At 54.7% G+C, this 21056-nt stretch overlaps 2 protein-coding genes across 6 annotated transcripts in view; one reads left to right on the forward strand and one right to left on the reverse strand.

Annotated features, from left to right (window-relative positions):
• Positions 1–12551, forward strand: part of PLCD3 (phospholipase C delta 3) — a 65969-nt gene extending 53418 nt beyond the window's left edge. For 4 of the 5 annotated variants that reach the window (XM_080682544.1, XM_080682543.1, XM_080682540.1 and 1 more), the window contains 11 exons: positions 1160–1388; positions 1726–1927; positions 2080–2224; positions 2885–3037; positions 4376–4519; positions 4620–4770; positions 5591–5707; positions 7074–7240; positions 7401–7536; positions 7643–7792; positions 7965–12551. In XM_080682544.1, the coding sequence (XP_080538670.1) occupies positions 1160–1388; positions 1726–1927; positions 2080–2224; positions 2885–3037; positions 4376–4519; positions 4620–4770; positions 5591–5707; positions 7074–7240; positions 7401–7536; positions 7643–7792; positions 7965–8065 (1695 nt within the window). In that variant the 3' untranslated portion in view covers positions 8066–12551. The remainder of the gene's footprint in view (positions 1–1159; positions 1389–1725; positions 1928–2079; positions 2225–2884; positions 3038–4375; positions 4520–4619; positions 4771–5590; positions 5708–7073; positions 7241–7400; positions 7537–7642; positions 7793–7964) is intronic. The other variant, XM_080682541.1, reaches the window with a different exon arrangement.
• A 154-nt stretch (positions 12552–12705) lies between these two features.
• Positions 12706–21056, reverse strand: part of NMT1 (N-myristoyltransferase 1) — a 47133-nt gene continuing 38782 nt past the window's right edge. The window contains exons 6-12 of the mRNA XM_080682547.1: positions 20326–20442; positions 19373–19543; positions 18090–18198; positions 15772–15942; positions 14982–15149; positions 13741–13878; positions 12706–13062 (exon numbers count right to left, since the gene is read on the reverse strand). Of these exons, the coding sequence (XP_080538673.1) occupies positions 13042–13062; positions 13741–13878; positions 14982–15149; positions 15772–15942; positions 18090–18198; positions 19373–19543; positions 20326–20442 (895 nt within the window). The 3' untranslated portion in view covers positions 12706–13041. The remainder of the gene's footprint in view (positions 13063–13740; positions 13879–14981; positions 15150–15771; positions 15943–18089; positions 18199–19372; positions 19544–20325; positions 20443–21056) is intronic.

Here is a 21056-nt window from a genome sequence, read left to right on the forward strand (position 1 = left end):
CCTGCCACCCTCTGACCTCTGCTCTCTGTCCTCCCCGACCATTAGAGTCATCCGTTTTCCTTTCCATCCAGCTTTTGTGGCGACAGGGGCCTCTTGCAGCGAAAGGCCACACCTGGGTCTCCTTACCTCTTACCCTCCCCCGAGGCTATGGGGCCAGGATGGGAGTGCTGGCCCAGGGCTTCCCTCCTCCCCCTCAGGCAGGCCCCAGGGGTAGGGAGGACCTTGGGCCTTCCCACCACTCCCAAGTGAGCAGCGCAGTTGTAGTTTTCATTTTTTAAAAATTAAAACCCTTTGCCCAGGTGACCATGTGTGGTTTGCACACAGGAGCAAAGGGAGGAGTCGGCTCACGGGCACACGTGCACACCCCCCTCCACTGTGGCACGTGTGGCGCCTCCACACCTGTGGGAGCACAGATGGGGGTGCACAGGGTTGAGCTCTGCATCCACGGCCCAGTCAGAGCACATGGCAGACCCCTGTGTGGATGCTGACGAAGTGTCCAGCCTGTGACACTGAAAGACAGGACCGCGGCACCTGTGCCCCTGGCCCGACAGCTCCATGTGGATCCTCAGTTCTTTGCTGCTCACTGACCGTGGGTGTGAACGTGGGAATCTGAGGATGGTAATGAACGGGAGGGGGATTGTAGCACAGGAGTCCAGTCCTGCCCCAGGGACACTGGTTTCCTCCCACGTCTTTTGTTTTGTTTTTTAAATGCATATTTTTATTGATTTTAAAGAGGAAGGGAGAGGGAGAGAAATAGAAACATCAACGATGAGACTCAGTGATCAACCGCCTCCTGCACGCCCCCTAGTGGGGATTGAGTCCGCAACTGGGGCATGTGCCCTGAATTTAGACCTCCTGGTTCTTAGGTGGAACCTCCACCTCTGAGCCACACCAACAGGGCTCCTCCCACATCTTGATTCTTAGGGCAGGTCATGGTCCAGAGTGACAGGCACTGAACCCTGAGAGGCATTCCTGAGCATCAGCCCTGCAGGCTACCAGCTGTGTGCCCTTGAGCGCGACTGGAGTCTCACTGGCTCTGTTTCTCTGCCTGTGAATGGGAGACGTTTGCTTTCCCGGCCATGGTAGATGGTGGGTGTGTCAGTGCAGGCCAGCTTCCTTAAGGTGTCCCCTCTTCTGAGTTTCTCCCTCTGCTTTCTAGGAGTGTGACCACTCCAACAATGAGCGGCTGGAGGGGACTGAGATCGAGGAGTTTCTTCGGCGACTGCTGAAACGCCCGGAGTTGGAGGAGATCTTCCATCGGTACTCAGGCGAGGACCGCGTACTGAGCGCCCCTGAGCTGCTGGAGTTCCTGGAGGACCAGGGCGAAGACAGCGCCTCGCTGGCCCACGCCCAGCAGCTCATCCAGACCTATGAGCTCAATGAGACAGGTGGGGGTCTAACAGAGGAGTTGGGCTCAACACAGCCCAGGTCGTGGTGTTGGATAGATCTGGGTTCCCAGATAAGTGGGCTCTGCTATTACTGGCTGTGGGTGCCATCTTGAGTAGGTTATCTCGCCACTTCCAGACTCAGCTGCCACACCAGTAAAGTGACAGAGTAATGTACTTTCCTCATAAGGTTTGGCTGAAGATGAAATGGCAAATGGCATAATTTTGTAGAGTCCAGTCGGTAGCTCATCAGTACTAAGTGGAGTGAGCTTTGGGAGCATTTGGGGCTGGACGGGGGTCCCCTATGTGGCCTGATGCTGTCTTCTGCCCCTCCCTGCAGCCAAGCAGCACGAGCTGATGACACTGGATGGCTTCATGATGTACCTCTTGTCACCAGAGGGGGATGCCCTGAACCCGGCCCACACGTGCATGTTCCAGGACATGGACCAGCCCCTCGCCCACTATTTTATCTCCTCCTCCCATAATACCTATCTGACCGACTCCCAGATTGGGGGGCTCAGCAGCACTGAGGCCTACGTTAGGTACCTGGTGGAGGGAAGGTGGCAGTGAACACTTCTGGAAGCCCCGTTTGGTGGGGAAATGGGGCCCAACTCCCACTGTGGGCTTCCTGGGGCCCACCTGTCTGTTTCCCTGATCTGTGCACCCACATGACACCTTGCCTGTCTGTCCACAGAGCCTTCGCCCAGGGATGCCGCTGTGTGGAGCTGGACTGCTGGGAGGGGTCTGGAGGGGAGCCCGTCATCTACCATGGTCACACGCTCACCTCCAAGATCCTTTTCCGAGATGTGGTCCAGGCTGTGCGTGACCACGCCTTCACGGTGAGCCCAGCCCCCCTCAGTCCTTCCGAAAGAAATCCCTGCCCAGAGAATCACTCCCTGACCAGGTGCTGCTGGGACAGCCGGCCAGTGGGGTAGAAAAAGCTGAGTGAGGGGCTTCCTTCTCCCACCCTCATATTTAGTAAATGTATTAAAATCTCAGAATTTCCAGAAGAAAACTTTGCCGGAGGGAAGGACATTTTAATTATTGTTGCCAAAGAGTAAGCCATAAAGAGAGCGAGAGAAGCTTAGCATACTATTGTGTCTACATAAAACTACAATTTCAGTCAAGCTACACAAATCTTATCACCAACACATGACGAAGGGGGAGGGGGAGTTGGCATACTAATGACATGGTCAATGTCATTAACATATAAAGAGCATTTATAAAAGAAAACCATCCCTGTAGCTGCCCTCAGCCTCCCAGACAGTCCACCCCTTTCCGAGGCCCCATATCTGACCTCTGTCCCTCCATGTACAGGCTGGCCCCACCCAGCATGTGTCCCACATCCCACTGACTCAGTCTCCCCCCACCCCCAGTGGGTTTTCCAGAGCCCTGGTTTGGCCTGAAGGAGCTGGGGCTGCATGTAGTAGGGGTTCTGGTTGGGATGGGAGGAGGGAAGAAGGGTGAGTGACTCTGAGCTGTTGCCTCTCCCCCTACAGCTATCCCCATACCCTGTCATCCTATCCCTTGAGAACCACTGTGGGTTGGAACAGCAGGCTGTCATGGCCTGCCACCTTCGCACCATCCTGGGGGACATGCTGGTGACACAGGCACTGGACTCGCAGAACCCTGAAGAGCTGCCATCCCCAGAGGTGAGGATCCCAGAGCCTCAGCTTAGGTGGGGGAAGGGTCTGTCTGGGCTCCACCACCCACCCCTGCTCATGCCACTTCCCTGTTCAGGACCCCTCACCTCTCTCTGCCTTCACCTTCCCCTGCTCCTGCCGTCACCTGCCATCTGCCACCCAGTGGTCTTACCAGCCTCCTGCTGTCCATCTTTGACTAGACCAGTGGTCGGCAAACTCATTAGTCAACAGAGCCAAATATCAACAGTACGATTGAAATTTCTTTGGAGAGCCAAATTTTTTAAACTTCTTCTAACGCCACTTCTTCAAAATAGACTCGCCCAGGCCGTGGTATTTTGTGGAAGAGCCACACTCAAGGGGCCAAAGAGCCGCATGTGGCTCGCAAGCCGCAGTTTGCTGACCACTGGACTAGACCCACCCCACCCTCTCTCCTGGCGTTTAAAGCCTTCCGTGACCTGGCCCTGACGTCCCTGCTCTGCCTCCCTGCCCACAGAGTCCCTGTGAGCTCAGCCGCTCCCACCTTGAAGGTCTTGGTTGACATCGCCTCCACCTGGAGCTCCCTTCCCAGCCATCCGCTTGCCCAGCGCCACCTGCTTATAATTCTAGTGCAGCTTCAGCTGCCTCTTCCCGTGGCCTTAGAAACTTCCCCAGCATTCTGGCCAGGGGTGCCCCTGCCTCCTTTCCTTCCAAATCCCAGAGCATTTTATCTGCCTCCCTCAGGACATGTGCTCTCTTCTGGCTCCTTGAGAAAACTCTTCTCCTACTCCCTACCCCAAATATGCAAAAAATGTTGACTCACCCTGGTGTGTGTGTAACTTGATCTTTTATTAGCATGAAAATAACATACATATGGTAAACAAAAACTGACCTGTACACAAGTGTATACAATGGAAAATGGGTTTTTCCCCACTGGGGCTCACCCCTGTCCTATTTCACACAAAGTAACCACCTTCAGCCGTTTCCCCGTGCATATATACCCTCCCCATAGCTACCTTCTCTTTCAAATGTTACACAAGGGTCCTGTGATTCCTGTTCTACACTACTTCTTCCAAGGGAGATCTTTTTTGGAGAGCGGCTTGTCTTTCAATCCCGAGCTGCCTCCCTCATTTTTACGGCTGCTGTGTAGGGTTCTGATGTTTGGAGGGACCGCATTAGCCAATCCCCTGTTGATGACCTCTTGGCTTGTTTCCTCTTTGTTTGTTTTTCTATCAGAAACCACTCATCTTGTGTGTCTTTTCCTTCTCCTCACCCCCCGCCCCAGCCTCTCACACAATGGTGGTTGAATGACTGACCAACCGGCTGACACAGGGGTGAGAGGGCTTAACCCTTCCATATTGGTCTCTACAGCAGCTGAAGGGCCGGGTCCTGGTGAAGGGGAAGAAGCTGCCAGCTGCTCGGAATGAGGATGGTCGAATCTTGTCGGACCGGGAGGAGGATGAAGAAGAGGAGGAGGAAGAAGAGAGGGTGGAGGCCGCAGAGCAGAAGCGGCAGGTGAGTGGGGTGGACTGGGCAGGTGGCAAAGGGAGGGGAGGGAGGGAAGGGAGGAGCTGGGGGCTGTGGCTAGAGGAACCCTCTGAGGCTCATCTCCTAGGCCAAGCAGATCTGCCCGGAACTGTCGGCCCTGGCTGTGTACTGCTGTGCCACGCGCCTTCGGACCTTGCGCCCTGCCCCCGTCCCACCCCAGCCCTACCAGGTCAGCTCCCTCAGCGAGCGCAAGGCCAAGAAACTCATTCGAGAGGCAGGTAGGAGCCAGGACAGCTGGCATCTGGGGGCAGGAGGCCAGTGGGGGCCTGTAGGATCCTGGGGACGCATCCTGAAGTTGGTCTGGAGATTGAGAGGGCTTTGGGGGGCGGTATAAAGCTCAGGAAGACCCCAGAGAGGGGCTCAGAGAATGAGTGCCCAGTACCAGGCCCGGCACGCGGGGAGAGGGCCCAGGGAAGAGGGGGCTGCGGTCTGCCCTCACTGGGCGCACAGCCTAGTGAGGGGCCGGACGGAGCTGGGTAATTATGATGCAGGGTGACCAGCTGGGCCATGATAGAGGCTGGAGGAGCCCGGCATAAGGGGGTGAGGTCAGGGAAAGATTGCTGAACAGGTGAGGCCTGAGAAGACACATGGTGGACGGGTGAGGAGGAAGCAGCCAGGCGACAAGGGTGGGGTGTCCAGACAGGAGGAGCAGGTTGCACCAAGGCCTGGAGGCATGACATACAGGAAGGGTTCCAGGAAGCCAGTGTGGCTGGAGGGGTGTGTGGGATGAGTGATGACACACAGGATGTCAGCCTGGGGCCAGGTGTTCCAGGTGCTGAGTCAGGAATGTAGGGATTTGGGGCTGGGATGCAGTGCAGGGCTGTGGGAGTGGTCCCTGCCCTTCCCTGGACTTCAGCAACCTCCTCATGAGGTTCCCACACCCACTGTGTCAGAGAGAAGAGGAGCTGGGGCCGGGGAAGTGGGAATGGAAATTCAGCCTCTGTTCCCAGCCTGTCCCTGGAGTTGGGGTTACAGCCCCTGATACCAGGTGAGGGATACCCCAGGCGCTTGTCACAATACCACCCAACTCCCCACCAGGGAACAGCTTTGTCAGGCACAATACCCGGCAACTGACCCGTGTCTACCCACTGGGGCTTCGGATGAACTCGGCCAACTACAGCCCCCAGGAGATGTGGAACTCAGGCTGTCAGCTGGGTGAGTGGCTGCAGAGCTGGGAGTGGGCCGGGTGCTTCGTGGGGTGGCCTCTGGGGCGTCATAGTAGGCCCCAGCAGTGATGGGGCCACACAGCTTACAAGGTGGAAAACAGTGTTTTGTTGATAATAACATTTATTAAAAACATCTGAGCAGGGTGAGGAAAAACAAATCAGGCTTGTTTGTTCTTTTTTAAAAATATATTTTTATTGGTTTCAGAGAGGAAGGGAAAGAGAGAGAGATAGAAACATCAATGAAAAGAGAGAATCTGATCAGCTGCCTCCTGCACGCCCCACACTGGGGATAGAGCCAGCAACCCAGGCATGTGCCCTGACCGGGAATCAAACCAGTGACCTCTTGGCTCCTGGGTCAACACTCAACCGCTGAGCCACGCTGGCCAGGCTCATTTGTTCCTGACGATGTAAAAGTCTCACATTTTTTAAGAAGTGGTTTTTTTTTGTTTTGTTTTTTTTTATTGATTTTTCACAGAGAGGAAGGGAGAGGGATAGAGAGTTAGAAACATCGATGAGAGAGAAACATCGACCAGCTGCCTCCTGCACACCTCCCACTGGGGATGTGCCCGCAACCAAGGTACATGCCCTTGACCGGAATCGAACCCGGGACCCCCCAGTCCGCAGGCCAACGCTCTATCCACTGAGCCAAACCGGTTTTGGCAAAAGTCTCACATTTTTTATGAAGGTAGAAGTTAGAAATCTCCACCCCCATGTTCCCCCTTGACACATACATGCACACATACCCCTGGCAATCCCATGCTGAGCCCGCCAAGGGAGGGGAGTGTGGTCCGCGTGGGGTAGGTGTGGAAACCTCGGGGCTCAGCTCTGGCCCAGGCCTGGCCCTGCAGGTGGAGGCTTCTCTAATATGCCCCCCGCAGCCCCATATTCCAGCCTCAAGAGATACCAGGTTGCCTGGCTGGAGGGGCTCAGTGGTTGAGCGTCGACCTATGAACCAGGAGGTCACTCAGGGTTTGATTCCTGGTCAGGGCACGTGCCGGGTTTTGGGCTCGATCCCCAGTGTGGGGTGTGCAGGAGGCAGCCCATCAATGATTCTCTCTCATCATTGATGTTTCTATCTCTCTTACCCTCTCCCTTCCTCTCTGAAATCAATAAAATAAAAAAATAAGAGATACGAGGTGACAATAGAGTCTAGATCACCTGGCTGCCATGACACCCCCACCCCCTCCCCACCAAGTCATGGTGGGTACAGAGCAGCACTACCCAGATCTGGGCCCTTAGAGAGGAGCTAGTCTTGTGCCTACAGGGCTGTGTGGGGGGAGGGCAGTGAGGCCCCTGAAACTGAGCGGTGAGGAGAGGGCCGCTAAGAGCCCGTCCTGACCCCGCTGTGTCCACAGTGGCCCTGAACTTCCAGACGCCAGGCTATGAGATGGACCTCAACACTGGGCGCTTCCTCATCAACGGGCAGTGCGGCTACGTCCTGAAACCTGCCTGCCTGCGGCAGCCTGACACAAACTTTGACCCCGAGAGCCCTGGACCACCCAGAACTACCCTCACCATCCAGGTTAGCAGCCTGGGCCATGCCCTATCCTGGGCTCAGAGCTGGCTAGTCCGAGGGCACCCGCCTGAAGCGGAGGCAGATAGTGGAGGCCTGGGGACTGCGTGGTGGGCAGGGCAGGCAGGGCCCCCGGCGGGGCCAGGCTGAAGCTCTTCATCCCCCACAGGTGCTGACAGCACAGCAGCTGCCCAAGCTGAATGCTGAGAAGCCGAGCTCCATTGTGGACCCCCTGGTGCGTGTTGAGATCCACGGGGTGCCCATGGACTGTGCTCGAAAGGAGACCAACTACGTGCTTAACAATGGTGGGTGGGCCTGCTGGTGGAGGTGGGGGGGGGCAGACAGCAAAGTGCAGGGAGGTGCAGGGCAGAGGCCAGCTGGTTCTGACCACCATGCCTGTTTGTGCCCTAGGCTTCAACCCCCACTGGGGGCAGACCCTGCAGTTCCAGTTGCGGGCTCCAGAGCTGGTGCTGGTCCGGTTTGTGGTAGAAGATTATGACACCACGTCCCCCAACGACTTTGTGGGCCAGTTTACACTGCCTCTCAACAGCCTGAAGCAAGGTGGGCAGGGATGGGAAGGGAGAGAGGTCCGGGCCCACAGATGCCGCTCACCTGCGCTGTGACTTTCCTCAGCGCCTTCCTGAGTGAGGCCCAAGCGGGGCCCAGCCCCCGGAGATGGGATGTGGGCAGGGTGATGGGCAGCAAATCTGATGCCTGGCTACCCTCCCCACAGGGTACCGCCACATCCACCTGCTTTCCAAGGATGGGGCCTCACTGTCACCAGCCACAATCTTTGTCCATATCCGAGTCCAGCACTCCCGAGGGCCGGACTGACCCCCTGCGGATTCAGCTGCATGCAGTGGTGAGGCCTCCTCTGGAGTGGAGGGCAGTGGTGTTCCGCCGTCCAGCCTGGCGCTGAGGGCTGCCTCAGTGCCTCCTAAGGAACAGGGGGGTTATCTTTTCCCTGCACCTGAGATGGCCAAGGACTCGAGGAGCCGGGCCACCTTTCATTGTGTTTATCAAGAGCCAGGTCTGCTACTGCCAGGAGACCTGGGGAGCAGGACATACGACCCTCAGCCCCTCTGCCCCTGAAAGGAGTCCAGCCACAGCCGCACCCCACCCAGGCACTGGCCACCCACTAAGACTCCCTCCTCAGGGTTTCCTGGGCTCTTCTCCAGCTTTTGATCCTGAGCTCCCTTCCCTTGGTAAAGAAGGGAGAGCGAGGTCGGGAGCCCTGGGGACCGAGAAGTAGGTTTTTAGCTCGTTTCAGAGAAGAGCCCTGAGAGGGCCATAGAACAAGACTGTTTTAAAAATAAAGCAGCAAGCTGCCTTTATCACTGCCACCGCCAGCACGTGAGGCTGAGGGGCCCGTGAGGAGGGAGGGGGCAGGGTCCGTGGGCTCTCCCCCAGCAGGGCTTGGATTTGTCTGTCTGTCAGGGTGCTGCAGGCAAAGACCTCGAGGACACCAATCACAAGCTGCCCCACCGACCTCGGAGGGGCCTGGAATGGGGAGGCAGCTGGATAAGCTTCTGCCAGAACAGAACTGTTATGGCCCTAAAGGGGGTGGGCACTGGACTCTGAGGGACCCCAGACAGACGCCCCACTTTCCAGGCTCAGCGGGGTTCAAGGCCTCTGTCTACTCAGTAGACAAATCCCAGGCTTGGGGCTCACCTTCCACCAGCAACCAGACTTAGATGAAGGCCTGGAGGCAAGCGGCTGCTCCAGGCTAGAGATGCGAGGCAAGAGTGCAGAGGCAACAGGTGACAGAGACCACAGCAAACCTGTCAGAAAGGTGGCCTTCTAGGGTTAAATGTGGACTCAGGCAACAGCAGTGACACCGAGCAAGGGCAGAGCTTGAGAGCAGTCCCTGGAGGCAGCTCAGAGCCCAGGTTTCCTGGGAAGGGCGGAGGCACCAGCCACGGGGGGCCCGAAAGGAGCATGGGTTGGGGAATGCATGGAAAGCTCCACAGGAAGAGAACAGGGATGGGAAGGCCCCTCAGAAGCTGGCTCAGTAGGTGGGCAGTGGGCCTGGTGACCTGTAGTGGTAAAAGCACCCCTGGTGGCTCAGACCCCTGGCCCAGAAGGAACGATGTGGCATCGGGCTGAGTGGGCAGGGCAGTGCCTGCGCCCTCCATCAGAGGAGCCACTGCTGACCCAGACCGAAGGGGCCCACTGCTCCCAGCTATGGGAGCCTGGCACTGGCTCCTCGGCCAAGATGCCTGGTGCTGGCTGGCACAGAGCCCAGCTGCTCCTCTTACATGGAGTGAAGCTGGGTCAGTCCTGGCTCCTCACTGGCGCCTGAGAGGACTGGGGGAAGGCGCCAAGTTTGCCCTGAAAGGGGGCAGCCTTGCCATGAGTCTTCAAAAGTTGCCCAGAGCTGTGATCACGACAGCCTTTTCTGCGGGGCACTGCCACTCGGGGGGAGGGGGGACTGCCACTCGGGGGGAGAGGGGGCACTCTAGCCCAAGCTGGGGCTGCCGTCAGTTCCACGGCCACTTGCTATCCACAGCAAAACCAGGAGGGCGGAAGGTTTTATTCAGCTGCTTCCTTTATTAGAAACAAGTGAGATGTATCAAGCGCAACAATGCATTTGGTGTTTACCCCACCCTGGAAATGGGGGCCTCTCCCAAGCCCAGAGAAAAGCCAAGACAAAAAGGTGAAGCTTCCCCCTCCCTGTCCAAGATGCCGCGCCTGCAGTCATCCGTATTTCTTAATTAAATGGAACTGTCCCACAAAGCCTCCCCAGGGGCAGTGTTTGCAGGCCCGCTTTCACTTCGCAGTAGGGCAAAACCGAAGCCTGGGGCCGCCTCTGTCTGGGGCAGGTGGGCACTGACCAGGTACAAACCTGCCCCTCCTCTGGTCTGACCGCCCTTCGCCTGCTCCTAGACTGCAGCTTCCTGAAGCTATCCAGGCCTTTGGGACACCCCTTGGGTTGGTTAAATGCTGGTCACCTTGGAGCAACGAGTTAAAGACAACTGGGACACCCACCCTCGGGTTTCAGTGAACAAGCAAGTAAGGGGGTGTTGGCAGTTAGAAGGGAGGTGCAGAGAAGTCCTGGCATTTTCCATAAACCTACGTGTTGAAGAGGCTCGGTGTGGGCCGGCCTTCAAACCAGACATTAGTGTCTTTGAATGCAGGCATGTGTGGGGTAACAAGCCCTATACAGACCTCAATCCAGAACTGAGGCTTCTTTTTCTAACCAGCTCTCTCCCGACACAGACAGGGAGGCCACGGGGATTTGCCAGGGATCAAATGCAGAGTCAATCCAAAGGCAGGAGATAAACATAAGAGACACGCGTGTCCGAAAGCCCAGTGTCAGCAAGGAGAAGAGGCGGCACAGAGGACGAGGGCCACACCCGGAGGCTCTCCAATAGCAGCTGCCGGAGGCAGGTCCCAGGTCCTTCCCTTGTTTGGTTCTAGCCAGCCATGGCTGCACCATCCTGCAAAGCGCCTGGTGAGGAGGCCCTGAATCCCAAACAGTGGTTCTCTGACCTGAAGTCCTGGAAGGGGTTGGTGAAGAACCCAGGGACCGTTTGGACAAAAAGGAGACCAGCAGCAGCCACTGAGCCAATTCCCGAAGACCTGGTGGTGGTGCTGAGGGTGGGGCAGGGTCCGCACCATGAACGACAGTGGAGTCCAAGGAGGGGCCACGTGGTTTTGAAGGGAGACACTGGGGCCTTTCCAGGAGATCTGTTTCTTCCAGAGGAGCCACAGGCCTCACAGTTTCCATTCCATGACCTGGGTCAACCCAGGCAAACTCCAGGGGCTGCTGTGCACCCCAATTTCGGAGGCAGTCAGGCTAGGACTTGGCCCAGACAGGGAGTGTTTCCAAGTTTCAGGTCCTGCCCCAGGTAGGAAAGAGCTGGGCACTGTCTTCTTTGATATCCTTAGAAGCCTGCCCTGGGCGAGCGGCTCTGGGACTCAGGGCGTTGTGTCTGACGTCTCAGAAGCTGTAAGGCAAGCCTCCACCTCTCTGACTCCTGTCTGCGGAATGCAGCGAACATCTTGCTAAGAACAGCAGCTTCTTTGGTCTGGGTATCTTGGAGTCAAGGAGTCAAAGGTCAGCCATGACCCTTGGTGCCTGCAGGTTGCAGAGCAGGGACAACAGGAGAAGGGAGGCCCCTAGAGGCCTGAGGAAATCCCAATCCAGTCTACCAAGAGCAGGCAACACTGCAGCAGGTGGCACAGCCCCTATGCCAAGCACACAATTTCTTCCAGCTTCGGGGACTGCAGAATGACCCTCTGGCCAACCTCACCAGAACCCACAGCCTCAAACAGCTCTGCTAGCCCGCAGAGAGAGCACGGCTGCAGTTGGTAAGACCAGACTGAGTCTGGCCTCCTGGCTAAGACTTCCTTCCCCCTACAAGTAGCCGAGAGGTGAAAGCAGCCAGGAAACCCTCACACCACGTTATCCACCCACTTCCTTTCTCCTAGAGCAAAAGTTACATACAAACCTGGATGTGGGTTGCTGACAATTCCACAGCCAAATCCTCCCTAAGCCAGTCGGCTGAGCACAAGTGAGAAATAGGAATGCCTACACCGACAGCCACGTGATCGGAGGTCCCACTACTGTGGGGAAACTGGCAGCATCAATAACCATCGTCACCACCACCACAAAATCCACCCAACATCAGTGAAAACCACACTTAGACAATGGCAACATGAAATCATTTAAGTTCAGATTGGCGTCTAACCACCACCCCTTGCCATTCCTTGCAGGCTGTCTTGGAAAGGAGCACAAGAGATGGCCAATGGGTTGGAAGGCACAGGCCAGGGGCCTGGGAACTCACACCGTCCCCACCCAGCCACCCTGGGGGCGTGAGGGTGCTGGCTCTTCGCTCCAAGATAAGCTAACCAGCCTTGCACTGACATGGTCTCCACAAAGTCCCAAATGCTACAAGGAGGTCAAAGGTCCCCTTCAAACTGCCAGTCATCCCTGGAAATGGAAAAACAATCTCGTGGGGGACTCATGCCTATAAGATTGGCAACAGCTGGCTAAAGATTGGCAGGATGACTTCCAACAGGGAGCAGGCCAAGCGGATGGAGAAGGGACTCACTGAATGAAATCTGCTTCCACAGATCATCACCACTGTTTCTGAATGCAGAAAAGGCCCCGGGCCTGCAGGAAAGCCTCTGAGTAGGACTGGCTCCACCTAGGGCTCCACCTGCAGTCTGTGAGATCTAGGCCCTCCCCAAAGCTTGGCACAGTCCCTCCACCTTACTCGGCCTTCTGGAAGCCAATCATTCCAGCCAATTCAGAAGGGGAACTGGATAGACTTGCCCACATCCTTTCTCCTGCTCCCCCAAGAAAAGCCAATGCCTGCTTTCAGACGAGAACAATTCACTGTGGCAATGTGTATGTCTGGCACTGTCCTGGATTCTAATTTTCAGGAATGATCTGGATTCAGCTTTTCATTAGAGGCCGAACATCCTTGTACATTTGGAACATGAAAGATATTTAAAATATTTATATATATATATAATATATACTTTTATTATTCACCCGTTAACTCCATAATATGCCAATCACGAGCTAGTTTTCAGCAGTTACATTCCCTTGATCACGGCTGCATAAGGATGTGATTAACTGGAAAACAGGGAGACCAGAGACACGGCCAGAGGTGACATCACGCAGCCTACGCCATCGCAAAACAATTGTCAAGTTCAGTGGCGGTTTGGTTAAGCCGGTTCACTTCTGTTCCCTGTGCCAGGGATTCTCACGTTTGTGAAAATTGGACCAACAAGTGGTGGGAATCCATTTCCTGGTTTGAATTCTCAGTGGCTTTATCCAGAATCTCACTGGCAACTGGTTACTGTAACACCAGCCCAACCTAGGAGAGCCAATCGGAGAGGCAGAGTTGAGTTGACAGTTGTTTGAAGCCTCTCCCACTTCCCCACGGACCTGAAGTGCCAAATGGCTGAGCCCACAGTGCTGCTTGGCTGTGGGAGCAGACTCACAGCGAGCCGAGGCTCCCGCTCAACCTATACATTGATCACATCCTTTAAGGAGAGCAGCTGCCAGCATCTGGAGCACTGGTCAGCAGGCCTCTGTCCAGCACTTATTTTGTTAACTGCTGACCACACCATGGTCCTGGGCTGCCCTTTGGAGCTGGTGGAGGAAGAAGGGCTGAGGTGGGTGGAAGAAGGGCTGGGATGAGGGCAGCAGCCCAGCAGAGGAAAAAATCCTCAACCCTCAGACTCTAGACTTCCTGGCTAACAGTGGGCAGTTCACTTGCAGGGTTCCCTGAGATAGTCCCAAATGCCCTGCCCCCAGCCAGCTGAAGTGACTCACCTGTGGGAAGAGAAGCTGGAGACAACCTTCCTGCTTCTGTGGCTCTGGAGCCCAACCCTCTGCCACCCTCACACTAGTCTGGCCATTCGAGGGAGGGGGCTTTTCAGGGGGCCAAACACCAGTTAACAGGGGCCCAGACCGATGCTGGATCCCAGACCCATGCCCTGCCTTTGCTCCACCAACTCCCTGGCCTGGGCAGGCCCAGGAGCTTACATACCTTCTCTGCCCCCATGCTGGGGCACTTCCAATTGTAAAGGTAATACTGCAGGTTGCCGTCCCCTATGCCAAACTTTAGCTTCTCCAAGAAGGTTTTGTTCTCCATGAGATCCAGTGCATTGAACACGTCAAACCCTTTCTGCACAGCGGCAAGGAGCAAGAGAATAGGTGAGGAGAGGTAAAAGCTGCCTCACCTTCCTACCCTTTTCTATCCTGTCAGTACCATCCCAAGGTGGCCACAGAGCAATCTTCCTTCAAAGCTCTGGCTGCTTCCGTGTTGAATTCCAACTCCAGAGAGTGCCCGCTCGCCAGTGACGGCTCTCAGGACACTGAGGCCATCCTACCTGCCTCTCCCCAGAGAGCCTCCAAGCACACTGTGTACTCGGTGTCCAAGCCACTGCTCCCATTGTTCCGGGAGCACTGCCCTGAAATACTCAAGTAACTCCCACAGTCCTCTCTGGAGATCAAGCCCGGAACCCCTTCCTCGGAGAAGCTAGCTCCTGTCAGCACTTGCACTGCTCCCTCATTCCCTGGACCCCTCAACTCTTGGGCCTTCAGTGAACACCCTGTGGTTTCAGAACACCTGATGTGCTGCTTGGAGACTGTGATGAAGACACTTCCTACACCTCACCCCCTTGACCAGAAGCTCTCCCAGGGCGGGGACTGGACTGTCCATCGTCTAGCTCAGTGGTCGCCAACCAGTGGTCCGTGGACCTCTAGAGGTCCGTGAGGTCTTAAAGGTTACAACCACTGGTCTAGCTGCCCCACAGTGGGCGGGGCTCCCTGCAGGCAGACCCATAATGAAGGACTGACTGAAGACGACTTCCGACTTCGTGGGTATAAGACTTCTGGGCCCCTCCCCCATGCTCTACAGTAAGCGCTCCAATGACTCACCACAAGAGACCACTCTCCCCATCCCCGCGCTGGGGAAGTCGTAAGGACCCCTCTCCTCCCCGAGCAGGCCTGGCTATTCAGGCTCCTTGGCAGCGCCTCCCGTGAGAACGAAACTCACTGAAATAAATCAGGAGGCGTTCAATGCCTTCACTTCATGTGGATGCTCCTTGCTCCCTCCTAGTTTCTAGCTGCTGGTTGACCACTGCTGGGCTCTTCCCTAAGCAGAGCAAGAGGACAAGGTAGGCTCAAAGCTCCTGGCCCGTGGGCAGCTACATCCTGAGCTGTGCTCACCACCATTCCACTGCCACTGCCCCACAGAGCTGACCCTCCCTCCAGTCTGCTCCTCACCATTTTGGCGAGAACAAGGGCGTCACTCATGAGGTCTAGAAGAGGGGTCTGGGTGTGAACATTGTAGAAAGAATAAGCAGCCTTTAGACTCTTGTGGGTTGGATGGTTCATGATGGTGGAGGGAAGCGTATAAAAGCTCAGGAAATCCGTCACCTCACCATTTGCATTCTGAAGGGAAGACAGCAAGAGGAGGCAATGTCACACATGCATGGGAATCCTGCAGTCTGGGAACAAATGGTTTTCTCTTGCTCTCACATCACCCACAGGCAGCTCTGCCCCCCTAAACAACTGGGTGGAAACTGAAACAGAATATGCAGGGAGGAGAAAAGACACTGGCCGGGGCACCTGAGGACAGAGCCAGAAGGAAAATCCAGGCTAGAATGTGGGCTGAATCTGTCGGCTCTTTCCTGGCCTGCACTTCCCCAGAGACTTCTTGTGGCTCACATTCCCCCGAAGTGTGACCCCAATGCCTGACCAGCACTACCTCAAGCCACGACAGGCAAGGATTGCAGGCTTACCTAAGAGGGGCTCAGTTCTCTTTGTCACCAATGGGGATTAGGGGTGGTGGGAGGGAGAAGAGCTCACAGCAAGGCCAGAGGGATCATTTTAGCAAATGCACACTACAACTTCCTGTCTTTAGGGAGGAGCAAGCATGGATGGCCAAGGAAGTCTAGGGTGCCAACATGCCCATCAATTGGTTCTTCAGTCACTGAGGCCAGGAAACCTAGCCACTTGAGGACGATGCCTCTCTGTGAACGGTCAGAGGCCCGGAACACCCCTCCCCACTCACCTCCACCACAAAAGTGTCAATGATATTCTCCTGGGGGTAGAACCAGTGTTCCACCTCCTCCTGGCTCATGACTGGCGTGAGGTGAAACTGCTTCAGGTACCTGGTGAGGAGCTGGTGAACTACGGGAATGTCCTTTTTTTCCATTGGTCGCAGTCCAGCTGTTTTGGGAGACTGGAAGGAAGATAGACAAAACAGCATCAGATGTGCTGACTGTGAGCATCCTGACTCCTCTCAGGTCCTATAGGCACCCAAAATGTCAAGTCTCCCTCGTTACCCGACTTTGGATCTATCCACCCAGCCTCTCAACACAGAACCCTCAGTCACCCGTGGCAACGCCCTCTCCCACTGTCCATATCCACTCAGGTACAAGTCTTGCTTCTCCAGCGTCTCTTGGCCCTTTCCCTCCAGTTAAGGCTGTGGCTTCAACCTCTTATCCACATGCCCCAGGCCCATCTTCCTAAGAACCACAACCCACCAGACCCCTCTCTTGTTCCAACTCCTCAACACAGAGAGCACAGATCTTCTATCCCTGAATCGACTGGCTGTTCTGACCTTCTGTCCTAGTTCAGTGGTTCTCAACAGAGCAGTTCTGCCTCCCTGGCTCCCCGCCAGGACATGTGACAACACTGAAGACATTTTTGGTTGTTACAACTAGCAGGAGAGGTACTACTAGCATCTGATGGGCAGAAGCCAGGGATGCTGCTAAAGCATCCTACATGCTGCCCAGGACAGCCCCATGACAAAGAATTACCCAGCACAAAATGTGAGCGGTGCCAAGGTGGAAGGAAACCCTGACCACCCGACGGGTGTGGTGGGGTAGGCCCAGCCCAGTGCTTCCCCCGGGCTTCTACGAAGACTTTCTTGGTTCCTCTCCTCTGAGCCCTCACCACCTCCTCCCACTGAACTGAATCTCGTCCTATACTTGTCTCCCTCCTATAGACTTAGAGCCCCTCACAGACGGGCTCTCAGCTGTAGGCACTGTGGAACCCCAGGCCCAGATCTGTACTGGGTGCTTGTTTTATCCACTTCGATGCCACCGTACTAGTAGTCCCCCAACAGAACACTCATGCAAGTTAAATTCAGAAGAAAAGCACTAAATTCCGGAATTTACCCTCAAACAGAAAAAAAGGCTTCAGTGGAATGAGGCCCTGTGATGCTCTGAAGTTAATACTGGGGCTGAGAGAATATTCCCCAAGACTCAATTTGTAAAGGTGGGGTCAGCCAGATCTGAAAACAGGGTGGAGTTATAATGTATATACCTCAGGCACTGCCTGATGTAATTGCTTCCCAGTGTAGGCACTGCTTTTAAAATAGCAGTTTTAGGACTTGTCGCTGCTAAAATTCCTTGCTGCTAGGGAACAGTGACTGACTTGTTTCTACAAGGCAGCTCCCACAATGACACTAAAGCAGTCATGCCGAGGTTCCTCAGCCAAGGCGGGGAGACCCAGAGGCATTCTTTGGTTGCTACATACCTTAAGAATGCTCTCTGATGACCTAGAAATCAGGACAACTCTGTCATAATAACCGAAACACGGCCCCCCGAATCTGCTTCTTTTGGACAGTGTCTAACCACTGCAGCAGTCCCTCAAAATGGGACACGAATGACCCCAATCCAGTGATGGGTTAGCTTGATCCCAGAGTGACTAATCCAGCTGAGTGGCTTAACCCAGTCCAGACAGGCAGCCCTCTCAGAAACCAACACCCAATAACTGTGACGCTGCCTGAAGAGGCCTGAGGGACAGGAGCGATCTGAAGATCCATTAGGACCTTGAAGCCAGATGCACCTGGAGAGCATGGAACACTTGTTTTGCTGGGAAACTAGGCAAATTGAGGTCCAGAACAGAAAACCAGCTCCCTCCGGGTTGCCCATCCTTTGACGGCAAAGTCTGGATGGAGGCATTGGAGTTAGAAATCTGGGCTTCCCTCAAAGCACAGGTCATCCGTCCTCTGACTTGGCAGAGGGGGCAGCAGACACCCTATGGCTTAGTTACACTGGGCTCTGGGAGGCAGTGCAGTTCAGTGAGTGGACTCGTCTTTCTATTTAGGCACATTTAGGCTAAAATTGCAGAAAAGAGGTGTTCTCTGAGCCCATCAACAGAGAAGCTAGCCCAGGTGCAGGGGAACTGAGGAAGTCAAAATAAAGCCCTTGCTATAGGCGATGGAAAACAACGGAAATGGAAAGTCAGGAATCTGGAAACTATGGGTTGAGTCCGTTTTCTGACCCCTCCCCCAACCCAAAGCCTTGCTCCTCTCCTGCTGAGGACCAGGCTCCTCGGCTCTCTCTTGCCCCCTGCCCAGCGCCCTGGAGCACCACTGGCCTCTGGCAGTCGGTAGAGCTTCATGGTTCGCTGCATGGTCATGTTTCTGCTCAAGTGGGAGAACTTCACTTCAATCAGCTTCCGTGGGTTTAGGGAACGATGCCAGTACCTGTGGGGACACAAATGTCCTGTCCTCAGTGGATTCTGGCAAGTCCCATTAAGAGAACAATGACTATTTTTAACAATAAAGATAAATTTAAGCCCTAGCTGGTTTGGCTCAGTGGATAGAACGTCAGCCTGTGGACTAAAGGGTCCCAGGTTCGATTCCGGCCAAGGGCACATGCCCGGGTTGTGGGCTTGATCCCCAATGGGGGGCATGCAGGAGGCAGCCGATCAATGATTCTCTCTCATCATTGATGTTTCTATCTTTCTATCCCTCTCCCTTCCTCTCTGAAATCAATAAAGAAATATATATATATATAAAAAAGGTAAATTAAAAAAATAAAATGGCAAAGTACCAAAAAAAAAAAAAAAAAGACAATGGCATGGAGATCCCCAGATGGCCAGCAGGTGGCATAAGAGACACACATCTCTTGAGCCAGTGGCCTTGCCCTGCTCTCCAACACCCTCCACCTTGCAGTGAACGTGGAGCTGCCAGAGCTCTTCCTGGATTCTCTTTCTCCCCGTTTTTCTTTCTCAATTTCAAAAGCAACTCCTGTTACAGTAGCTGTCTGGGAAGAGCATGCCCCACTCCTGGAATCAAGTCAATGGAGAAGACATAAAGGACTTACAGTTCTCTACAAACGTTTAGCCGCCTCCTCCCTCCTCTACTGCAGTTGCCTGGTGCTTTCACTTTTGAAGTTCTCAAGGCACAGACTGTGATTGTTTCAAACAACTTTCTGAGTCAGAGGTTCTCTTTGGGTCACACGGGGATCAGACATGCTCTCTTTGGCCCACACAATATTCAAAACAAAACTGAGCCAACCATTTAAAACTTGCGGACATTTACCATAAAAATCCAGATCTGGGCTTGTCCTTAAAAACCAAAACAAAACCACAGCAGATTGACCTCTTATTTCCAAATGGCAGGAATGAACAGGAGCTGAGAATGGCTAATCCCTTTGGAAAGGGCATGATGTACTTTCCAGTCTGCCCTTCCTAACTGCACTCCTCCATGCTTCCTACCTGCTCCTGTGGGTACCCACAACCCCTCTTATCAGACACCAGAGAAGCAAGATGTTCTCGGGCAAGCACTGGGCTGAGGCAGAGTTGGGACCGCCGGTGACACAGCTCAACTACAGCGGACATGCCAGTATTTCCAGGGCCTGCAGGAAAACTGTTACCTGCAGGTGCCGACAGGCTTTGGTAATACCACCCCAGCAGTGTAAACAGCTTGGAAAATGCCCTCCAGGTGAACCCGCCGGGTTATCTCCCGGATCAGGACAGGAGCCACCCTCTTGGAACGCAGCTTCTTGTGGACACACAAGAAGTTGATCTCCACCATCTTCTTCTCTCTAAAGGGAGAAAAAATGTGACAAGGCTTTGAACAGGTAAGGCAATCCCTAAGCCACCCCTGCAGGGACCGGGCCTACAGCACAGGCACGTGCTCTGCCACCACCAGGCTCAGCAGTCGGTATTTGGACTCTTTCCCACGGCGCTGCTGCACCAGGCAAGGAGCCGCTCTCACCACAACCCAGACTCTACTTCCAGAGGTTAAGTGGGACTCAAGCAAACTGCTTTATTTGAAGGCACTGCCAGCATCTCCCTGATGGATCTGCAGTGGCAGGCTGGGGGAGCCCCACCTTCAGCAGGTAGAAAAGCTCACAGAGTAAGTCAAGGGTATTCTAGGATTGCAAGGGTTTTGACACCAACAAGAATCCACAACCCATAAGTCTAGAAGACGATGGCAGACGGTTCTGACATTTCCAGGGAGAATGAAGGCTCCATGACTATCTGAATGAGAGCCCCCTGGCTCCTGCCTATTGCTGAACCTGCTCAAGTTCATCAACATGTGCTAATTCAAGTGCAAACACTGAGCTCCTGGTCAGGTCATGCACTGGCCCTCAGGGAGGCCCTCGTCCAGCCTAGGTCCCCGACAAGAGAATCAGCAACAGTTGAGAGTAAAATAGACAGTTCTTACTATGAATTTCTAGTCCCAGGGCCTGAGTTCCCTCCCTTCACGGGACCTTCCCTCTTTCTTTTGTGGAAGGTATGTGTACCTGTTTTTCTTCCTCTCCCTCCCAGACCGAGCAGGATGGTAGGGATGTGGGAGTTGGGGGATGGCGCTGGTGCTTACGTGTCATAGATGTGGATGTTTGCTGGGATGGCGCTGATGAACCCAACCAGTTTTCGACTTGAGACCACTCGAACCCCACAGTGCCACTGGGGGAGCCAGCCAGGCGGCCGGAGAGCCCTAGAAGAGACAGGGGCTGTGGTGCTGCTCGCCAGCAGGCAGGGCGGGCTGTTTGGGGTCCACAGTTGAGTTTGGTTCTAACCTTCTGCTACCACATCCCTGGGGGTTAGCACCTAAATTCCCTTTAGGGCCAAGCCCTCCTGGACACAATGGAATTGAGTCATAGTCCCTTCTTGCTGCTCAGCCCACTTGGCCTACTTACCCACCCAACCCAAGGCTGTCATACTGAGTTTTTATATCCGATCCAACTTCTTTGTATTCACTCACTCTGACAGCTTAAGCCAGAGAACTGGCCTCCTTGGCTCTGAGTCCAGTGGGTCCCATGGTTGGGAGCCCATCATGGAGCCCCTGAAGCACTGGTCTGCATCTGCCCTCCGGGCCCCATCACTCCCCTCTTTCTGCTTGCCGGTCTTCCTTTCCCTCCTCCATCCCCTCTACATTCCAGCCCCTCTACACTTCAGCCTCATTCCTCTACCTTCCTGGATGTTAAATGTGGCCCAGGATGATGGATGGTTCAGCCACACAAGGCCATTTTCATACAACCGAGCGTACTCAGAAAATGATCCCTTTTTAATTTTTTAAATATCAATAGCTTTCATTGCTCTTCCCCTTCT

This window comes from Plecotus auritus, assembly GCF_963455305.1.
Source record: "Plecotus auritus genome assembly, chromosome: 7".
Taxonomy (NCBI): domain Eukaryota; kingdom Metazoa; phylum Chordata; class Mammalia; order Chiroptera; family Vespertilionidae; genus Plecotus; species Plecotus auritus.